This window comes from Alexandromys fortis, unplaced genomic scaffold, assembly GCF_014885135.2.
Source record: "Alexandromys fortis isolate MF-2015 unplaced genomic scaffold, M_Fortis_MF-2015_v1.1 scaffold_35, whole genome shotgun sequence".
Classification (NCBI taxonomy): Eukaryota; Metazoa; Chordata; class Mammalia; order Rodentia; family Cricetidae; genus Alexandromys; species Alexandromys fortis.
In genome coordinates this window covers 9222579-9244354 of record NW_026067913.1, presented here as the reverse complement: position 1 = coordinate 9244354, position 21776 = coordinate 9222579, and the positions used below count along the sequence as shown (strand labels likewise).

The following is a 21776-nucleotide window of genomic DNA, read 5'->3' as shown; positions in this document are numbered from 1 at the left end:
CCTGAGAGAAAGAGAGCATCATTGTCTCCAGTTTCCAGGGAAACCTGCATGGATTGGCAGTCTGTTCTTTCCAGGACTCACATTCTCACCTGTGAGTTGTGCAGCCCATCCAGAATTGAGGCTGGTACTGTGGGCACCCCGGAGTATCAGAGACAGTCTAGGAGTCCAGTGTTCGCCTCTCATTGAACTCTGCTTGCTCAAGTGGGGAAATGAAAGCAGAGGAAATGGGAACCCTGAAGAGTGAGCTGCAGCCATGGGGCCAAGGGTTCTGATGACAGCCGAGACGCAGACGGAGACTCTGAGGAACGCTGATGTGACCATGATCTGTGAGAAGTCCTTAGTGCAAAGGAGGATGGGAGTCGGCCATCTGTAACAATGCCTTTAATATGTTAAATTGCTCTACTAGACTGTATTGACTTGTCATTATGAAGGCCACTTCTTCCTGAGTAAAGTCCCTCAGTCCATTTACTCGTCACCCTGTTTCCACACACACATCAGTGACCAAACTGTAGCTGTGTAGTTTATGATGTGACCTCGAGCAGATAAGTCAGTATCAGGGTTCTCATTCGTGAAACAGGGGCCGTAATCCCCACTCTGCTGGTCATAATGGCAATTGAATAAGATTGTGTATCCAGCACTTACATTACTTAGCGTATAGTACCATGATTAGTGGCTCTGACTGTTACTGTTTCCGTGGCAGACATCAGAAGCCGGTGTAAACCCTCCAATGCAAGGTTCCAAAAAGTTGTACCTCGTGGACCATGGCTGCTTCTCTGGTCTCTGGGAGGTGTGTAGACACAGGCTTCCCTGTTCGTTCTTTCTGTATCCTGTAAAGGAAAAAAAAAAAAGAGCACCCATCTCACTTTTAAAATCCTAAATGGCATATGTGTGCATACCCCATTCAGGTACACACCCCATTCAGGTGCACACCCCATTCAGGTGCAGACCCCATTCAGGTGCATTCCCCATTCAGATGCAGACCCCATTCAGGTGCACGCCCCATTCAGGTGCATTCCCCATTCAGGTGCACACCCCATTCAGGTGCAGGGCCCATTCAGGTGCATGCCCCATTCAGGTGCACACCCCATTCAGGTGCAGGGCCCATTCAGGTGCATGCCCCATTCAGGTGCAGGGCCCATTCAGGTGCATACCCCATTCAGGTGCAGGGCCAATACAAACCTAATTTATTTCCATGTCACTGTCCATCTCTCTACTTAGCAGTGTGCCACGCCCTGCCCACTCACCACACTGTACTTCTTAAAACGTAGCTTTTAATGTCGTGGCCTGACAGTCTTACTTGTTGCTTTCCCAAGTCAGGGTTTAAAATAGAAAGAAGATATTAAAAATTTGAGCCTACTTAATTCAGTACATTTAGACACAAAAATCCAATATTCAGAGCAATGTTGATATTTCAAGAGTATCCATTTTAAAACGTTAATAAAAGAAGTGGCGTTCTGAGCCCGTGATGGCTGGGAATGACGCTGGAATAACACGTGAGATGGGGGGACGTGGCTGGCGGTAGTCAGGCACGTAATATTTGCTTTCTTCCAGTAAAACTAGCCGAGGTAAAAAGGAAGAAAGGAGCTCATACTTTGGTGAGGCATTAAACGTGATTGAGCGTGCTTACAGCTGCAGCTCCGTGGCATTATGTAAATGAAGGCAGCAGAAAGCTGCTGTTTTAATGTGTCTGCTATCAGAGGACACACACAGCAGCCCTTCAATAAACATAAACAGCTTAGCAGTGTCGAAAGCACTCACAAGGTGGGAGGCTGTTTTGTTTTAGCGTGGCTCATACAGACATCGCTTCTTTCCTATTTAGGAGAAGAATCTCTCGGAACAGAACTGGAATGTAGACATTCTAGATGTTTCCTAGTTCCCGCTGTCCTGCCCTATCCAGGCCCAGTGGCTGGAGGATGCTCTCTCATCAGGAGCACAGTGGCTTCTAAGCTCCTTGCTCACACTTTGCCTGCAGACTTTCCCATAGCTAGCCCTGTCCTAAATAGTCATTTGTCATGTAGTCTGCATTTATTAATCATGGATTTCTCCTTTTTAATTATTTAGAGAGAAAATATATGATATATATGACAAACTATACATATATACACACATAAATAACATGTATGCATATATATATACACATAAATGACTGCAGAGAATTGATATTATGGAGTTGCCCTCTGATCTCCATGTGTGACCTTAGCACACGTGAACACACAATGATAACAATATTAACAGTAAATCTAATCAATTAATTAAAATACTTATAATAAATCTCAGACCCTGGTAAAATGTTTTCTTACAGCTTTGTACATTTGACACTAGATAGGGTGACTTCCAAAGTCCACTTATGGTCAGACTTTGTCTAGGGTAGCAATGTCCAATGGAAATACAAAGAAAGCTTTAAGTGTTACTTTAAATTTTGGGGTAGCTGTATTTTTTAATGTAAAAATAAAACAGGTAAAGTTAAGTTTAACCATGCATTAAAAATATAATTTTGAGATGAAAGCTATTTAAAAATTATAAAAACATATAAAAGATTTTTGTGTGTGCACACACACACATGTGCATAATGTGGACAGAAAATTCCTATTCCATTGATGCGTGTGTGAGCATCTGAGAACCACTTTGTAGAGTTGGTCCTCTTCTTCCTACTTTATGTGGGTTCTGAGGATCGAACTTAGGCCTTTACCCACTGAGCCACCTTGCCACCCTCCCCTGGGAATTGTTACTGTTCTGTAAGAAAAGAATAATAGTTTGCAGAAGCAGGCAGAATGCCTGAGTAGGCACATTGTGGAAGCTGACATACAAATGACCAAAAACCATGTCAAATGTGCTCAACTTTGTTCACAATTATGGCAATGCAAATTCAAGCCACTGCAGGAATGATATCTGGGTATAATCTGCTACTCAGACTTTAAAAAGGAAATGTAAAAGCATTCATAGAAGCAAATTTACAACATCCAAAGCTTAGAAATAGCCCATATGTGCAGTAATAGAAGAGGAGATTGTAGAATGCTGGGGCTCTCTGAAAATGCATTGCAAATAAATGGCTTACCTAGATGAATCGCATGGAGAGAAAAGGGCTTCGTTGTATAATTCATTCCTATAAAATTCAAGATCAGATAAAATTATTGTATTAAAAAGCAGGTTTGTATGCTTTTTGGAGGAGTTTTCTTAACAGAACCTTGGTAACATGAGTGTGCTCACTTCACAAGCATACACAACTTTTGATTGTGTTCCTACGTGTGTGAGCATGTACGTGTTCATGGCTACCTTGTGGATGGACTGCATGACCCCGTCATTTTGGAACTTTTCTGGGGGTAGATGTCTCAGGTGTGCACTGCAGTGTTAGGTAAGAGCAGGAGGCTGTTTCTTCCGGGAGCACATGGTAATCTTACCCTGCTTTCTTTGCTTCTATGGAAAGCTTCCATTTGGAGCACAAGGTTCTGGGTCCTGGTTCACAGACGCCTAATACCACATCATCTCCATTATTTGTTCTTAACGCCTTATTAAACCATTCTTCTTATGATCACTTCTTTGGAGATTTTTTAAGAGTTGTAATTATATGGCTGTCAGAGACAAGTGTGGATTACGTGCACCTGAGCATAGGTGCCCACAGAGGCCATAGAAACACACCCGGTCCCCAGGAGCTGGAATTATAGGTGGTTGAGAGCCACCTGGTGTGGGTGCCGGGCGCCGAACTCAAGTCCTGTGCAAGAGTAGTGTCCACTCTTAACCACTGAGCATCTCTTCAGTCCCGTGAGCACCTCCTGTCTGAAAACAACTGTTGGGCTAAACGTGCCTACGTAAAAGACACTGTTGTGAGTGAGTAGCTCAAGGAATTTTTATAAGATGAACAGTATTGTTTGTAGTCAAGAAACAGAGCAACTAATTGCCCTGAAATAAATACATGCATTTGTTCTCTGGTTTTAAACCAAACTGTCAAGAATGCAATGGAGAAAGAACAGTCTCATTGATAGATGGTGCGGGGACAACTGGGTATCACCTGAAAAGAATTAAATTAGATCCTGTCTCACACCTGTACAGAAGCCAACTTCAGATGGTCTATAGCATAAGTATAAGGGGTGAGACTGTAACCTTATTAGAAGACCTGAGAAAAGCTACCCTGTGACCTTCCTCTGGCCAGGGACCTTCTGGAGGTAACAGATATAGAAATGGGAAAACGGTGTTGCATCACCATAAGTAAGAAAGCAATTGACGGAAAGAGAGACAAACTGTGAAATGGGTAAAGTGTTTTCAAACTATGTGTGTGGTAAGGGGTGTCTTAGTGAGGGTTTCTAATGCTGTGGTAAAACATGACCAGAAACAATTTGGGAAGAAGAGTGTTATTTCTTCTTACACTCCAACATCACAGTTCATCATTGAAAGAGTTCAGGGAAGGAACTCAAAGCAGTAACCTAGAGGCAGTAACAGAAGCAGAAAGCATGGAGGGATGCTGCTCACTGGCTTTCTCAGTCTGCTTTTTTATACAGCCCAGGAGCTGCCCGGGGTTAGCACCACCCTTGGTGAGAAAGGCCCTCCCACATCAATCGTTAGACCAAAAAATGCCCCCAGACTTGCCTGCAGGCTGATCTTATGTAGACATAATCTCTATTAAAATCCCATCTTCCCGGATATCTAGTTTGTGTCAAGTTGATTAAAAACCAACCAGCATAAGGGGCTACTATCAAAATATGCAAAGAACTCAAAATTCAGCTACAAGGGAAAGAGTGCAAAAAAGACTTCAAAATGATCATTGGGTTTGTGAAAAGTTCTGGACATCACTAATTGTCAGAAATGCAAAGGAAAACCGCTGAGCGCCATTGTTAGAGGATGCTCTACAAGAGAATGGACAAGCCTGGGAGAAGTAGAGGAAGAGTCCTGCACATGGCTCGAGGAAATGTAAATTACTACAGCATCATGAGCGTATATAGAGCTGTGTAAACCTTCAAAGACTTTGTTTTTAATTGTGTGTTTCTTGGTATGCACATATAAGAGTTCAGATGTCCATGGAGGCCAGAAGAGGGCATAGGGTCCCCTGGAGCTAGAGTTCCAGGCAGCTGTCAGCTGTAAGTTCCAGGCAGTTGACCAGGGTGTTGGAAACCAGACACTAGTCCTCTGCAGGAGCAGTACTTGATCGTCACTGTTGAACCATCTCTCCAGCCCTTTCAAATGGTCTTTTCTGTTAAGAGGAAAGCCACAAGATCCTCTGGAACTAATGTCAGCATACCAAAGACATGCCTGCACTCTTAAGTTCTTTTCAGTGTTAGTCACAGATACCATAATGTGGGACCAGTGTAAATGACCATCAACAGATGAGCAACTAAAGATCATTATTTATATTCACAGTGGAATGCTGTTCAGCCTGAAAAGTCTTGTTGCAACAATATAGATAAATCTGGAGGGCATCATTTGAAGTAAAATTAGCCAGGCATAGAAAGACAAATGCTTCATGATTTCAGCTATATATAAGATCTAAAGTGCTGAACTCACAGGGGAAGAGAATAAAATGGTGGTTTTTAAGGTTGGGAGTTGGTCAAGGGAAGTAACACTTCAAAGTAAATGGAACCCAGGGCCTACGGCCTTCCTCTCTCCTCACATGGAACACAGCTCATGAAGCTGGAGGCTGGCCTGTCCATGAGCTTCCTGTGACTGGGGTGACACAGTGCTTGACGTCATGAACCTGGTGCAGTTTGCCTGGTCATGACCACAAATGTCACATTGATGGTGGACAGTGGCTGTGCCTCCTGATTTGCTGCACTGTGGGGGCATGCAAGAATGTGCCTGTTTGACGCTTAGTGAACATCTGGGCACTTTCTCAACTGTCCCACTGTGATGTGCTCGCATCTGGGTTGGTTTGCTACCTGGAGTGGGCCTAGTCTAAGTCAGTGGGTAGATATGGCCTGACGGCTTTGCAGCTTTACAGAAGGCGGGCAGCCAAAGCCCGAGCTGTTCCTCCTCACGGCCGTGGGTGTTTTCTCTTGGGTTTGGATTGATCATACTGGTGCTCATTTTTTTCTAACTCAGATTGCTTTGGATGTCTTCTTTGATAAGATACTTGAAAAGCTTTTACCTGTCTCTCATTGTGTTGTCTGGCTTTATTGATTGTTCCCAATAGAAAGTCTAATGCGAAGCTTGTGTTGTAGAAGCCATGCCCTGCTCTATAGTCTCCCCTTCCTTTCAATGGCACCTGCTTGTTTCTTCATATTGTTAGAGTCCTATTTAACTGTAGGTGCTTCGGCTTATCTCTAGTGTTTCTCTGTCTGCCTCTGAGGTTGTAAGTGTCCCCGCTTGGGTTCTCCTGAGAGCTTCTGGTTTGCATGAAGTTAGTATATGTGTGGTGTAAATGGTGAGCCATGGTATGCCAGCTTCCTGTGGCACCCAGCTAGCGAGCAAGCGCTGCGTCCTTCCCATTTTACAGCTGTGATGTTCACACAGAGGTCACTTCTGGACTCCAAAGCAGCCACCTTTGCTGCTGCTGTTAATACTGAAGCCAATGGCATATGGGTGAAGGTCTTGAGACAGAAATTCTAGTCAAGTGCAGTTAGTTTATTCAGACAGATGAGGAAGCAGTATCAGGGTATTTACCCTCAGTGTTCCAACCCTCGCGAGAGGGTTTGGTTTTCGTTTCTTTTAATTTCACTTTTGTCAAATGGTGTTTTGTTGTAATAAGGAGCAGCAGGCTATGTTCCTAGCACCCGGCCGCCCGCAAGGCTAGCTTTATACCTGAAATAATTACACGGAAATTGTATTCTTTTAATCACTGCCTGGCCTATTAGTTCTAGCCTCTTATTGGCTAATTCTCACAGCTTGCTTTAACCCATTTCTAATAATCTGTGTAGCCCATGAGCTGGCTTACCAGGAAAGATCTTAACCTGCATTTGTGTCGGGTGGTGATGTGGTAGCGAATTTTTTCTAATCTGTTGCTTTCATTGATTAATTAATAAAGAAACTGCCTAGGCCCATTTGATAGGCCAACCCTTAGGTGGGTGGAGTAAACAGAACAGAATGCTAGAAGAAGCTGAGTCAGGGAGTCGCCATGATTCTCCCACTCCAGACAGACACAGGTTAAGATCTTTCCTGGTAAGCCACCTTGTGGGTTACACAGATTATTAGAAATGGGTTAGATCAATATGTAAGAGCTAGCCAATAAGAGGCTGGAACTAATGGGCCAGGCAGTGTTTAAAAGAATACAGTTTCTGTGTAATTATTCCGGGTAAAGCTAGCCGTGTGGGCGGCTGGGTGCCAGAAACGCAGCCCCGCTGCTCCTATTACAAGAGGGCAGGAGAATCATGGCTACTACCTGACTCGGCTTTCTTTCTCCCAGCATTCTGTTCTGTTTACTCTGCCTACCTAACTTTCTGTCCTATCAAAGGGCCAAGGCAGTTTCTTTATTTAACCAATGAAAACAACTCAAAACAGAAGACTCTCCCCCATCAGTGTTTCATATATCCCAAAACATATTTATGCTTTATATATATGTTTATGTGGTATAGCACATGTATTTTGTAGTTATTATGTTATTTTCATAATAAATTACAAAAAATAACATTACACGGAAATCATAAAAAAAAAAGAAAGAAAATTATTTTTTTCCCTCCCTTTATATGAGCTAAGGCAAGGTGGGGTTCTGAGTATCAGTAACTATCTGGTGGTTTTAGTCAACGGTAGCTGGATTCTCTTTTCCCGTGTGTCTGTTTTCTCTGTGTGGTACTCAACTGTGGCATCGGTACTGGCATGGCAGCCACTGATGGGGCGCCAGGACAAAGAGGACAGAAGAGGGAGTTAGCCCCGAGATCTTCACTATAAGTGATGCAGGTATTTCTGCCCACATTACTTTGGCCTAGACATGCTGTGTGTCTTCACCTAACTGGAAAGCAGAAAAATCCCTACTTTGTGCCCAGGAGGAGAACTGGCTGTATTTCAGACAGGCGATCACCTCCCACGCGACTGATTTTTGAGCACGTGGTCCTGACTTTGTGTTTTTCTAAGAAAAATAAACAAAGACAAACTCATTTTCATTTCTCATCACAGCATGTTGTTTTTAAACCTCTGAATAAAATTACTGTGGGTATAGGCATGGGGGCCTTTGCTACCCAAACCCTTCCATGGCTGCTCTTCGCACTTGCAGAGCGCAGACATCTGAATACCCACACATGTCCTCCCCTTCAGCTGCAGGTCATACCCCAACCCACCTTGCAGTTTCCAACAGGAGACATGTACTTCCTACTCACGAATAAATGTTTTTCTTTCCTTGTTTTTGCCTGGCTTTTCTGTAACTTTTAGGTCAGATCTTTCCTCAAAGAAACTGTCTCAGACGCTGAAGTCAATAAATCCTCTCCACTCTGTTCTCATAACACTCTGTACTTTACTTCCAGGACAAATCTTTTTTGTTCAATCCATTTCTCCAATCACAGTTCGAGCTTTAATGCTCCGCTCGCCCCACTGTAGGCTCTCCCTTGGGGCTAGCCCAGTTACTGGCACGTAAGTGCACATTAAATGCTATTTGGTTATATCTGTATATTTTATGTCTGTGACATTTGAGCGGTCTGCAGAGAATGCATCTGGGTGTTTCTCTAGTCCACAGAGGATAGTGTGATCATGAGAGGTGAACCGCAGAAACTGCAGGTACATTCATGCTACGCCTCTATGCCGTGGGGCTAAGAGCTTCCAGATTAAGAGTGCTTCTCCTGTTCTCTCTATATTAAAATGCAGCAACCTAGATTTTCACTGTATTTGTGTTTTTCGTGTTCTCTCTTATTGAGTAGTGTTTTTTATGTTTATGTTGAAAGCCCTAAAGTCAGGGTATATATAACATTCAACTTAAATGGCAGTTAAACTGCCCAAGCAATGGGGACATTATATAGTCACAGTCGATAAACAAACAAACCTATGACATTGAGCTGTGTTTTCTCCTGGCCTTCTGGAGGTAGTGTTGAATTCCCAAAACATGGTGTGCTTTATTTTTCGTATTACTTTGCATCAGCCAAAGACTGTGTATGAACTGCTTTGAAAAGCTGTGCTGCACACGACTCCACTGCTTCTGCGCTGTACACAACTTCTCCACTGTGTGTAGACAGCCTTTATCTTCTCTGTTCCTCCTTTCAGAAGCAATAATCAATCTTATCACCGTTGTCTATCAGTGCCATCATGGGCTGTCAATGCTAGTCTTCATTTAAAATACAAAAGATCTAATACTCTCCTACAGCGAAGGTCTATGGTGGAGCAGATAGGACGGCACAGATACAATTATCCCTATCTACACTCTCACCTTGAAGCTCTGCGTTCTTAGTCCAGGAGAGAGCCACTGTTTAAATTCATATGAGTGAGACTTCAAGGTGCATGGATGCAGATGACATTTGCAAGACCTGTTTGCTTATTCAGTGGTACTGTTGGGTAATAAAGTTTCTTTAAGGTCTATTTTATGCCTAAAGCCTGGGAAAAAGGAGATGGGAACTGTTGGTGAAATTTTAAAGTTTTATTCAAATAGCAGCAGTAAGAGCTAAAGTGTCTTCTGCTAGCTTCAGTTTCCTCAGCTGAAGTGTGGGGATGATAAAAACCATCACTAATCAGGGTTTGTGTGTGGAGAAAGGAACACCGTCCTTGCACTTACTCCAGAACGTGACTTAGAAGAGTGTTAGCTGCCGACTGTGGACTGTTGTCCTCCATCCCCTGTTCCTGTTTCTCCCCTCTTGTTCTTCAGCACATTGTCATCACAGCTGCATTTTCCCCACGTGCCTTCGCTTACCACTTCAGAAATCTTTGTCGTTTCTGTGTCGCATGAGCACTAACGTTCTATCTTCTGATTTGTCGCTGTTCTCGTTGCTATGACTAAAATACCTGAAGGAACGGAGACTTAAATTGGTTCACAGTCTCAGAGGGGTCAGTCCACAGTTGCTTGGCTTCATGCGCTTGGGGAGCATGCAGAGGAGGAAGTTGGTCACTTTGTGTTGGACAAGAAGAATAGAAAGAGGGGGAGAGGAGACAGACAGACAGAAAGAGACAGTGACAGAAATTGAAGAGGCTAGAGCAGACAGCAAGTTATTCCAGTGATTTAACTCTGACCCTGGCCCTGGCCCTCCTCGCCTCCTTGTGACCCTGGCCCTCCTCACCTCCCTGTGACCCCACCACACACTTCATGACCAGCTATGTACGACTGTTGCATTTGCAGCCTTGGCTGTGCTCCTGCTCCTGACTGTGTCTTGGCTGCAGACACCACTGCCTCTCAGGTTGCCTACCTACTGTCCCTGAAGCAACAATTGTCTCTGAGAATTCTGCCCTGGCCAAGCATTTTAGCTCCTGTTATCCCCTTTTAGCATTTATGGCTATGTTAGTGACCTGTCCTCATCTCTCACTTGCTTGTGAGCTCCACAAGGGCAGAGAGCCCTGCCATACTCACAATATACCACTACTAGGTGCCCAATAAATTAATTACATGCTATAATTAACATATAAAATTGTAAACTATGATGTGCTGTATTTTCAATTTTAATGTGTTTTTATTATTCTAGGTTCTTGGCCTTGTCCAAAACATGAGTGTCTTCCAGTGTCCAAAATGTAAACACAAAACCCATATTTTTGGTGCTGATGGAGCAAGAAAACTAGCACAGACCCTTGACCTTGATGTTCTAGGTAAGACCTTAGGATGCTCTTGATCTTGACGTTGTAGGTAAGACCTTAGCATGCTCTTGATCTTGACGTTGTAGGTAAGACCTTAGCATGCTCTTGATCTTGATGTTGTAGGTAAGACCTTAGCATGCTCTTGATCTTGATGTTGTAGGTAAGACCTTAGCATGCTCTTGATCTTGATGTTCTAGGTAAGACCTTAGCATGCTCTTGATCTTGATGTTCTAGGTAAGACCTTAGCATGCTCTTGATATTGATGTTCTAGGTAAAACATTAGCATGCTCTTGATCTTGATGTTCTAGGGAAGATCTTAGAATGCTCTTTCATAGAAGAAATGGCAGTGAAATCTGGCATGGAATGCAACTTAAGTAACTTGTGGAGCTTTGTGTTTTGAAGTGCTAGCATAGCGCCACTGTATACATCAAGCTCTCCTTGGCCTCTGTGAATAAATAGGCTTGTTCATGATATGATTTTTATGACAGATTAAAAACTGCCTATATGTTCATTTTGAGGAAAGAGATGTGATCTGAGTACCATGGTCGGAAGTCATCTTTTAAAGGGTGGTAGTTAGCTTGATTGTAGTGTAGGAAGAGAAAAATCATGTGAGGAGTGGGGAAAAAAACAGATATTTGGTAAAACATAATTTTCCAAAAAATCTACAAGCAAGCTATGGATGTTGAAGGCAATGAGCTTCTGTCCTGAGCAGAGACTAGCTCAGGTACTGGCTTCAGGTAGCTGGAAGTTAAGATCCTTTAGAGATGAAAGGATTTCAGAACATTCTCTATTGTAAGTTTCTGAAAGTTAATGCTAAACGTATTATTGTTATTATTCATTGCTCTGTAGTAGCAACTACAATGCCAGGTGAATGCTAATGATATATTTTGATACATTACTATAATTATAGCCACTAATTATATTCTGAAACTGTTTTTATTTAACCTAGAAAGTTCAGTTTTCCAAATCTGCATAATAACGTAACAGATTGACTTTCACTTATGTAATAAGCAAATGTGTAATTATAATGACATTATTGAATTATGCTGGCACTGTAATTCCCTAACTTAGAACGAGCAGGACAGTTTTCTAAGTCATTTATTTGGAGACTGGAAGTTCTCTCTTCAGCAGCTGCTCACAAATGTATGATGACCTAAAAGTGTGTCAGAAGTCGTGACGGCTGGACACTCTATGGAAGAGCCTCACCACACTGTCACAGGAAAGGAAGTCAGGAGGTCCCACTCACCTACTTAACACAGTCAGGGAACCCCAGCGAGATCTGTGAGCTGCAGCAAGCGTGTGCTTATGAGGAGGTTGGAACTGGGATGAGGAACTGAAACCAACAAGAACTCGCTCAGCCTCACCCCCATTCTTTTCTGGCCTGTCGGTTGATTGTTTCTAAAACAGCTGTTTGAATTTTTAAGTTATGTTTTTAAGTGTATTTATGCTGTGTGTGTTGGGATGAAGGGTGGCTGTACAGGTGCCATTGTGTTCATGTCAGAGAAGAACTTTCAGGAATCGACTCTCTCCTTCCAGGACATGAGTCCCTGGAATTGAACTCAAGGCTGGGTGTTCTACGACTGAGCCACCCGTCCAACCTGAAGTGGCTGTTAGACCTTTATCCACACGAACCGAAAGGGATATTGACACACAGTAGTTAAGTCTCAGAGCATCCCAGAGAAAATCTGCCCAACATCTGGAATGTGCCCTGACTCTTTTTTAAGATGCCCTTTCTGACCAGACTGCTCCCTGGGCTTCCCTTTCTCACTGTGGCCTCTCATGGTCCTCCGTGTCAGTGTGTTAGGACTCTCTGGAGGGCAAGTTCAATGTCAGCAGGTGACTGTATGTAATACAGAATTGGCCTTTTTACTCCATTTCTGCAGCAGAAAGAAGCCATTCGGGTTTCCTTGCTATTCATAAATCAAGATAAAAACTTTCTGGGTTTCTAAGTACTTTATTGTAGCATTTACCTGTCTGCTCTGGTGAGAATCTCCTGCAGTCTTGAATTGATCTGTAGAAGGGACGTCAGATTTGCTCCAACGCTAAAATTCTTAAATGAAATAATCATGGATGTTGTCATTCAGATGTTGGATGTTTTATTTGTCATGGCTCTCTAAAGGAATAGAACTCTGCATATGAGGGGGGGAGAAGAGAGGAGAGACAGAGACAGACAGAAGTGAGAGAGAGAGCGATAGAGAGAGGAGAGACAGACACAGAGACAGAGAGGAGAGACAGACAGACACACACACACACACACACACACACAGAGAGAGAGAGAGAGAGAGAGAGAGAGAGAGAGAGAGAGAGAGAGGATATACTTTATTAGACTGGCTTACAGTCTGTGGTCTGGCTGGTCCAATAATGGTTTTCTCTCAACCTGAACCGAAGAGCTAAAAATCCAGTAATTGTTCAATTCACGAGTCTGGATGTCTCATCTGGTCTTCAGTCCATGTTGGAATCCTAAAGAAGGAGGTCCTAATGCCAACAAAGGAATGCTTCAGCAACACAATAGGTGAACTTGTCAGCAAGAGTGAAGGGAGGCAGGCAAAAAGCAAAAGCTTCCTTCTTCCATGACCTTTAATGTGGGCGCCACCTGAAGGGATGACCAGATTTAGGGTGGGTCTTCCCACCTCGGATCTCTCACAGGTGTGTCCAGCTGCTTGGATTTTAGTTGGTCATAGATGTAGTCAAGTTGACAACCCAGATTAGCACCGTGGATATTTAGGGAAATTTGGAGATTGTATGAGCATAGTACAGCAATATTTGTGAAAATATTATAATGAAACCCATTTTATACACTAATTAAAAAACATAAACTATTGGGACCAAAAAGTACAATTGCAAAGCTGGCTGGCAACAGCAGCTTGAACTATCTGTCCCTCTGCCATGCCCTGTGTAATAAATTACAATATTTTGTGACATAGACTTCTGCATTGTTTATATTACTTGACAAGGCACTGTGTGCGATACTGACATGAAGCCCACATTTGCCCACGTTCAGTAACCTTTGCAGGGTCGGGGCACTTCTGAGACTGCTGAGAGACACGACAAGACAGTTCTGCTCATGACTCATACTGCACTCTGGTCCTCAGCCTTCGGGAGTCTGGGTCCGGCGTGGTCAGGTGTGCACGGCTGCTCCACCTCAGTCTGTATCCTAGCAATGCTTCCCGAGCGCAGGCCAAGCTCACGAGTTACGTGTCATGCTGCGTGGGTCAGTAGATAGTAAAAAAGAACAGTGTCTCAAAACCAGATTCCTATTGGAATCTATATCTGACCTACTTTTAAAATGCTTTTGTTACACTTTATGTTTGTACATAGTGTGTGGGTGCAGGTACTCGGAACATATGTGGAGGCCAGAGAACGGCTTGATTCTCTGCTTGCACAGTGTAGGCTGTGGGGATCTCCTTGGGTCATCAGCATTGGGAGCTGAGTTCTCTTTATAACCACTGTCTTCACTCATACATCTGGCAACATCAGGAAGAGTCCTGGTGCCTTTGGGGACTACTTTGCATCTGCGTCCTTTCCTCATCCGTCTCCTCGTGGCATGCGACACGACATGTCTGTCAGCCGTTACAGGGGAGTGTCCTCTGAGCTATTCCGTGCCCGGAGATCTTCGGCAAAGAACGAGTCAGATGCTTTCTTTCTTGGTTGGTTGCCCCAGAGCTTTACCTATGCATGCATAGTCACTGGACTGCCTGAAGTGGAAATGTTCACCCTAATTTGCACTGGAAATTCCTCTTTTAGGCATTTAGCAAATTGAGGGTAGGCATAATTCAACTTAGTTCAAGAGACTTTAGTTCAAATTTCATTTCTTTCTGAAGTTGGAGCAGTGAGATTGTGGGTGCCCATGTCAGCTTCCCTGGCTCTGATGTTTGCCCTTGGGCTTTTGCAGGAGACGTCCCCTTGCACCTCAGTATAAGGGAAGCTTCGGATACGGGTCAGCCAGTTGTGTTTGCACAGCCCGAGAGTGAGGAGGTAAGTTACACTTTTGTCTGTCTGTCTTTTTGTGCGATGTATTCTCTATGATATACAGAAAGCAGAGGCGATCAAATCAAGCATGCTTGAGCACAGGGCTGACATGTAGACAAAGGCCACTTACCTTGACTTTGAGTCGCTCATCACGTCATGCGCTAGACTGCCAGTGTGGGTACCAGAGTCTCAATTCAAACAGCAGACTGTTGGCCTCCCAGCCGTTTTCTCGTGAAGAGCCCATAGTGAGAACTGGCTGGCTGGCAGCTTATACCTACTCCAGAATGTGACACTTCGGTATGGTGCCTTGAACTGCTTGTTGAGGAACGGGACCCTGATGTGAGAGAGCAGGTACATGGAGTATCTGATCAGTAGCGATGAGATTTCCGTTGTGTTTAAGGACTATGATCAAGACAGCAGCAGACAACCTGGCAGTGTTTTCTTAGCCAGCGTCATAAGGGACAACTGATAGGGTTTCTAAGTGGCCAAAATATGAAAAATTTTAAGGATCATCATTTTGTTATAATAGTTTATGAAATCAGTCATGTATATATCTTCTTTCCTGCTTGGTCCTTGCTGTTTATATTGGAAGCCCAGTTATCACCTCTGTGCCAGTTTGGATGGAGTTTTTGTGTCCCTTCATCAACAGCCCAGTCTTCCAGTACCTTCTGTCCCCTGACTCCAGCCCTGCCTTAGGATGGGACCGTTCCTGTTCTCTCATGACAACTCCCCAGTTCATTCTTGTTCACACCTCTAATCTTCTGTGAACAAGGAAGTGTAAGAACCAAGCCTGGCTAATGCCACGAATGCAGTGAGAATAGATAGAATCGTGAATAAACCGCACAGATTCATCCGGAGCTCCCCTGATGGGCGCAGAGCGCCTTTCCCTGTCTGGAGTGTCAGGGCTGTGGAACAGCTGCTGGAGTGTGACCTTGAGTAAATACAGTATAGCACTTATCATTGTTTTCCTTTCCTCTGCCTTCCAGGTATTAAATTTTCTTTCCACTTCTTTAAAGAACTTTCAGATAAGCAAAACCATAGCTCTTTATTGCTTTCATATTAGAGTATGGTAATCCCAGCTATCAAAAGTGTATTTTGAAGATACAATACATGAAAAGTTTGAAATGAGGATTTTTTTTTAAAAATTATACACATTTAAATGAGTTCCAGGAGCAGAATATTTAAAGGTATTCTATAGTGACTCCAATAAATAATAGTATTTACTATTAATTTCAATTATGAATTGAGATTTTAAGGTATTTCCTGTTCATTATTGCTTTTTCCCCTTTAAATTACTCCAAAAATAAGAAGCAATACATTGAATTAGGGGAATGTCATTTAACAGAGCACATATAACAAACCGTCCAAAGATAATACAATTTCAAATGCTAAGCAGTAGTGTTTATGGTTTGTTTGGAGTTAGTGTTTTTGTGGTGATCTACGTGTGTGGTCACTGGGTCTCACTGTTCCTAGGTGACAGTGCTGAGGTCCTAAAGCAGCCTCAGTCTTTTGGGCTAGGCTAGTTTTGGTGAAGTTTCTTCAAAAAATGATACAAGTCTCATGTGCTCATCACCAATGTTAAGTATGGAGGTTTCTGGTCAATTTCAAGTAGACATTACCATGAATAAGTGCCTGGTGCTTGCTTTCTGTTCATGGAAACTGCTTCTTCCCATTCCGAGATTGCAGACATTGTTGTCATTGGTCATTTTCTAATCATCGTAGTCAGAGGACCGGACCCCAGTTGGGCTTTTGTACGCAGTCTGTCCATCTACAGCTCAGTGCGGTTTGTAGGGAATCCTCCTATTGCAGACAAGGAAACTCAGTGCGGTTTGTATGGAATCCTCCTTTTGCAGACAAGGAAACTCAGTGCGGTTTGTAGGGAATCCTCCTAATGCAGATGAGAAACTCAGTGCGGTTTGTAGGGAATCCTCCTATTGGAGATGAGTCATTGCCCCAGGACTGTCACTGAGTAGCAAACTGTAAAACAGTAAACGCTGGTCCGTCCTGACCTGATACAGTACATAAGCCCCTGGCTCCCATATTAACAGCCCTGACTTCCATGTCATCTAAGAGACTGATAGAATGCTTGGTATGTTCGTACCTTTCTCACCTGGTTCCCATAGCAACCTTGTGAATCAGATCCGTCTCCTTTACCCCCCAGGCAGGAGTTCCTTTACACTGAGGAAGTTTGTCCAGCATAGTACTAGAAAGCGCTTGCATGCTCAGCTGCTACCCAACCCATGCTTTCTGTTCCCAGTTCAGCTTCCGCTTGGCTTCCTAACTACTACAGGTCAGTGCGATGTGTCTGGAGGGCCTGAGAGCTGGCTTCCATACAGCAAGAGCTCTGGGGGAGGGGCTGAGGAGAGTCTACCCCTCAGGTTCTGCTGGCAAGGACAGCCATGGGACAGGGCAAGGGGTCCTAATGTGGTCAGAGAGTCCCGAAATCTTGTCCAAAATGAGTCAAGGTGCATTTTTTTTCTGGGAAATTGCCCAAGAGCTGTGTTAAGAGTTACAAAAGGATCTCTGAAGGGATGGGAAAGCCCAGACTGAGTTCTCATGCATGCCACTTACCACTATCTAAGTGGAACCCAAAAGATTTCCTACGCTCTTGAACCTTCCTCCCCATCTCTATATGGACGCCAGGCGGAGGAGTTAAATAAGATAGATAAAACTGCACTACAAGATGCCAGTAGATCAGAGGTGCCTTTCCTGCCGTTAGGAACTTGCTTTCTAAGGTGTCCCAGCCGCCAGATGCTTTCCTCTCCCCTCATTAAAGGGCTAGGTCCATGTATGCCCTCAACCTTACATAGCTTCAAGAAAACGTCACTCTGGTGACCTACAGTTCAGAGTAGCAGGATTTGAGTCATGAAAGTCGGCTTCCCAGCTTCAGCATTGATGATAACATTTCTCGATGTTAAAAGGCTCTGAGTCCTGGAATCTGCCTCGAGCTAAGAGGAATCCTGCCTCCTGATAGCTCTTTCTTTTCCCTACAACACGAGTAAAGTTTGCTTCTGGAAGTTTAAGTCTCCAGTAGAGTCTCACTTTCAGGAGAGATGGACACCTGGGTGGTGGTGACCCAGTTAGAGGTGGGGGTTCTGGTGAACTTGAGGCATCATGAAAAGCTGGAAGGGCTGTGATGCCAGTCAAGAAATGGTTGCTTCCTTCCCTGGAAAATGGGCCCAAACTTCTGCCATCTGCACCAGTTAGGGAAGAAGAGTCAGTGCTGGCCGCAGGATGCAGGTGAGGAAGACAGACAGATGGTGGGTGCTTGGAATTCAGGGCTTCAATGTCATCGCATCGCCTCATGCTGCAGGGTTGTAACTGACCTGTGCCGTCGACCAAGACTAGCACACATGGGATGGACCCATGACAGATGATTTTTATGGTTTTATAGTTTGTATCAAATAAAAAATTAACACACAGAATGATATCCTCTTAGAAGATAACCTTGAAGATTTTCAAATATAAATGGAAGATTTATTATCTTGTAATTTCTAGATCATCTCCCTACTGCCTTAATATAAACTAAATATGATAACCAACTGCAAATATTTCAAAACAAAAGTGGAACTCACTTCCATACAATTCCTTCCACTCTGGTCCCATTTGTACCCTATTGCCTCATACTGACAGAGCAGACAGGGCCCTTAGGCCTAATAGACAGATCTGCAGTAATAGTAGGGACATGGAGGTAATGGACGGGAAGTAGTAGCAGCTTGGGAAATCTCAATTATATCTTTTCCATAGACCTATTAGTGACCTTTATGCTGGGTGACAGAAACAGGGATTTCATTATTCCTCTGGAAGAAACGTTCTCCAACAATGAGACTGCAATTCAGATCTATCTATCTATCTATCTATCTATCTATCTATCTATCTATCTATCTATCTACCTATCTCTTCCTCTCTATTCCTTCCTCCCTCCTGATTTTGGCATTTTGAGACAGAGTCTTATATAGCCCAGTCTGACTTTGAACTCACTGTAACTGAGGATGACCTTGAACTCCTGATTCTCTTGCTTCTGTCTTCCAACCACTGGGATTACAGGTGTGTGCTACCATGCCTAGCCAGGCTGCCCATTTCTGAGGGCATAATAGTAATGGCAGTGGCCACCTAAGCTGTGCACATTCTGTGCCAGAATTGACATGTCTTCTTCACACCCTGTAGAAACAGCCTGTGTGTGTGGGGGGTGTGACTAGTGCAGGGCCCTTCAGCTAATCAGAATGACCCCGAGTCTCCCAGCCCAGCCTGTGTGACTCCAGGGCCCAGCTCCTCTCCCATGACCTGATCTCCCTTCTTCTGACCGTTACATCTCACAGATTTCCCATCACAGTGCTTCAAATGCAGTAAGGACCAAAATGGACTTGCCTGAAAAAAATTCAGTCTCAACAATTTTGTAGAGATCAAAACTGTTCACATCGGTATTTTTAGGATCTCCACACTAAATGCCAATCTAACCTTAAGTGTGAGACACTGGGGTGGGGGGTCCTAAGTTTCATCAAAGAGCAAAGACTGAGTGTGACAAAGTTAATTATTCTGGAGTCTTCCAGAAGTTTTTGTATTATGGTAGGTTTGTGTCTAATTTAATATAGGCAAGTGCTCAATGATTATGGAATGAAGTCCCTGACCCCACTGTTAGGACTCAGATATGAATAAAGACGTGTGAGGTGTGTTTCTCATTCAGCGGATGCCAGGCCCTCTCTTCAGCTGCAGCACTGGGGGCTGGGCCAGGAGGCTGGCCACTTTGACTCAAAGTCCAGCTTGTTACCAAGAGGTTGTAATGTTTTATACAGTCTTCTCTTTTCTAGGCCACGGTTTCCTCATCTGTAAAGTGAAGACGACTTTAGAATTTATCCCCGAGGTAACCGTGAGGCTATGAAATAGCCCGTGAGTAGGAAGTTAGGTAGTTTTTAATAACAGTGCTAGCATGGTTTTAACTCTTTCAGAGCAAAAGTCTGCACTTTTACAAACTCTTAATGTGGGTATGGTGGCCCACACTTGGGAGGCTGAGGCAGGAGGATTCTAAATTGAAGGCTAGTCTAGATTACATGGTAAAACCCTGTCTCAGAAGAAAAACTCTCAGTGTTTCTGGATGAGATCGGAGTTACTTTTTATAAATATCTCTGTTGCACTTGTTTAAGGGATTCTTTAAATCCAGATCTCATGGTCACATGGTCACGGTGCTGTGTTAGCCTGTGTCTTTGGATCCACTCTCACTAATACATTGTGCTGGGGATCCCAGAGAAGAGGAATGTGGCACTGGAACCCCCAAATTCCCCTGGAAGGGAGCTTTGTGCAGTTCCGGTGCTGTGGACTGGGTCAGGGAGGGAAGAGAATGCTTCCTAAAGAGAAAACACGGGTGGGAAGAAGCTCCTCTCCTTCAGTCGGCTAATTCCTTCTATGCCAAACCAGAGCTGGCAGTGCCTAACTCAGCATTTCTCTGAGGAGGAAGGTTTACTTCTTCTGCAGCTCAATTAGGTTCTTAATTTGCTGATGTTGGAAGTAGAATTTGAACCACAGCAATTGCTGGTATTGAATTATTTGTTTTCTCAGAAAGTCACCTTCTGAATATTTACCCTCAAATAGTGTGAGCCCCTCTCTCCTCTGGCCCACCTGCACTGTGCCCTCACTGTTAGACCCTGCAGCCCAGCCTGCTGCTTTTCGATCACCTACAACAGCGGCCGTCTGTGACACGCAGGTCGGGAGACGTTCAGTGTCTGCTGGGAAACATAGAACAACGAGTCTGTTCTTTTCCAGGCCAAAGCTTACCTGCACATTGCTTCAGAAGTGCTAAGAAGATTGCGGCCACCTCCGGAATGATTCCCAAGTGCCCTGGAAATTGTCCTGGTGTTCGATAATCACAAACTGTCAAAAATGAACATTGAGGTAGTGTGGAACCCACAAAAATAATGACAGTCACGATTATTTTCCTTCATCGCTAAAGAAATTATGTCTCATTTTCAGATTTGATTTGTTAGCCCATGGCTCACAAATAAAGTTTGTGTGTATCTGTGCTGGCTGCTGTGTTTGGGGTTTGGAGCTGCACTGCAGCCCTTTCATTCGGCCGCCTCTCGAGGAACTGTGACTGTGATGCTACAGTCCCAAGTCTGGAGAGCACTGCACTCTTGGGCTGCATCCCAGCGTGTCACTCCCAGTGTCCACCAAGTGTGTATATGCTGTAAATGTAATAAGCACCTTGCTGCCTGGCGGTTTGGGTCAGGTTTGGATCTTGCCTTTAGTTCTGTCTTAAAACATATTCTTGATGGAATGGATTTCTACCTCATGTGGCACAGACTTGCCCCAACTTGATGAATCTGAATGTCCAGGATGGGGCCAGGACATTGAGAATGATTTTGATTATGATACTGTCTTAGTCAGTGGTCTGTTGCTGGGAAGAGACACCGTGGCCATGGCAGCTCTTAGAAGAAGAGTAAGCATTTAATTGAGACTTGCTAACATTTCAGAGGTTTAGTCTGTTATCAGCCTGGTGGGAAGCATGGCAGCAAGCAGGTATGACAGACATGGTGCAGGAGAGGAGCTGAGAGTTCTCCATCTGGATCCACAGGCATCATGAAGAGAGAGACACTGGGCCTGGTTTGAGCATTTGAAGCCCCAAAGCCCGCCCCCAGTGACATACTTCATCCAAAAAGGCCACACCTCCTTATCCCTGCCAAGCACCACTCCCTAATGACTAAGCATTCAAAGATATGAACCTATGGGGGCCATTCCTAGTCAAACAACCACAGGTAATAATTATGATAATAAAAATAACTTTCGTCAAGTGATTTCTATAGCCTTAGAATCTTTCATTCGTACCAGTGGGCACCGTTCATTTTATGAATGCGCACTGAAGGTATGGGAAAGACAAGTGCTCTGTTGTTGATAGGTTCCTATTTCTAAATGATGATGAAGCTGGCTTCCAGCGCGTCTGTAGTTTGCTGCTAGAATGCTCCCTCGTGTAATGTTAAGTGTATTCCGATCGTAAAAGAGAGGGTTAGTATTCACTGTAGTCCTGACATCCCAACCCACTCCTTAGACGTTCTCCATGGTGTTCATGTTTCCAAGATTATACTCTGGAAAACGTGTCTTGTCTAATTGGAACACGGAGACATCCCAAGGTCAGGTAGCTGTAAAGCTGGAAGATAAGATAAGAGTGCTGGAGGCCTCCCTGCTTTGTGGTCAGTTGT

The 21776-nt window shown here is 44.0% G+C and overlaps 1 protein-coding gene across 2 annotated transcripts in view; it reads left to right on the top strand.

The window, feature by feature from the left end:
- Nubpl (NUBP iron-sulfur cluster assembly factor, mitochondrial) overlaps positions 1-20599 on the top strand; it is a 161850-nt gene extending 141251 nt beyond the window's left edge. For both annotated transcript variants that reach the window (XM_050138890.1, XM_050138891.1), the window contains exons 9-11: positions 10512-10632; positions 14513-14595; positions 20347-20599. In XM_050138890.1, coding sequence (XP_049994847.1) covers positions 10512-10632; positions 14513-14595; positions 20347-20409 — 267 coding nt within the window. In that variant the 3' untranslated portion in view covers positions 20410-20599. The remainder of the gene's footprint in view (positions 1-10511; positions 10633-14512; positions 14596-20346) is intronic.
- Positions 20600-21776: the final 1177 nt, after the last annotated feature.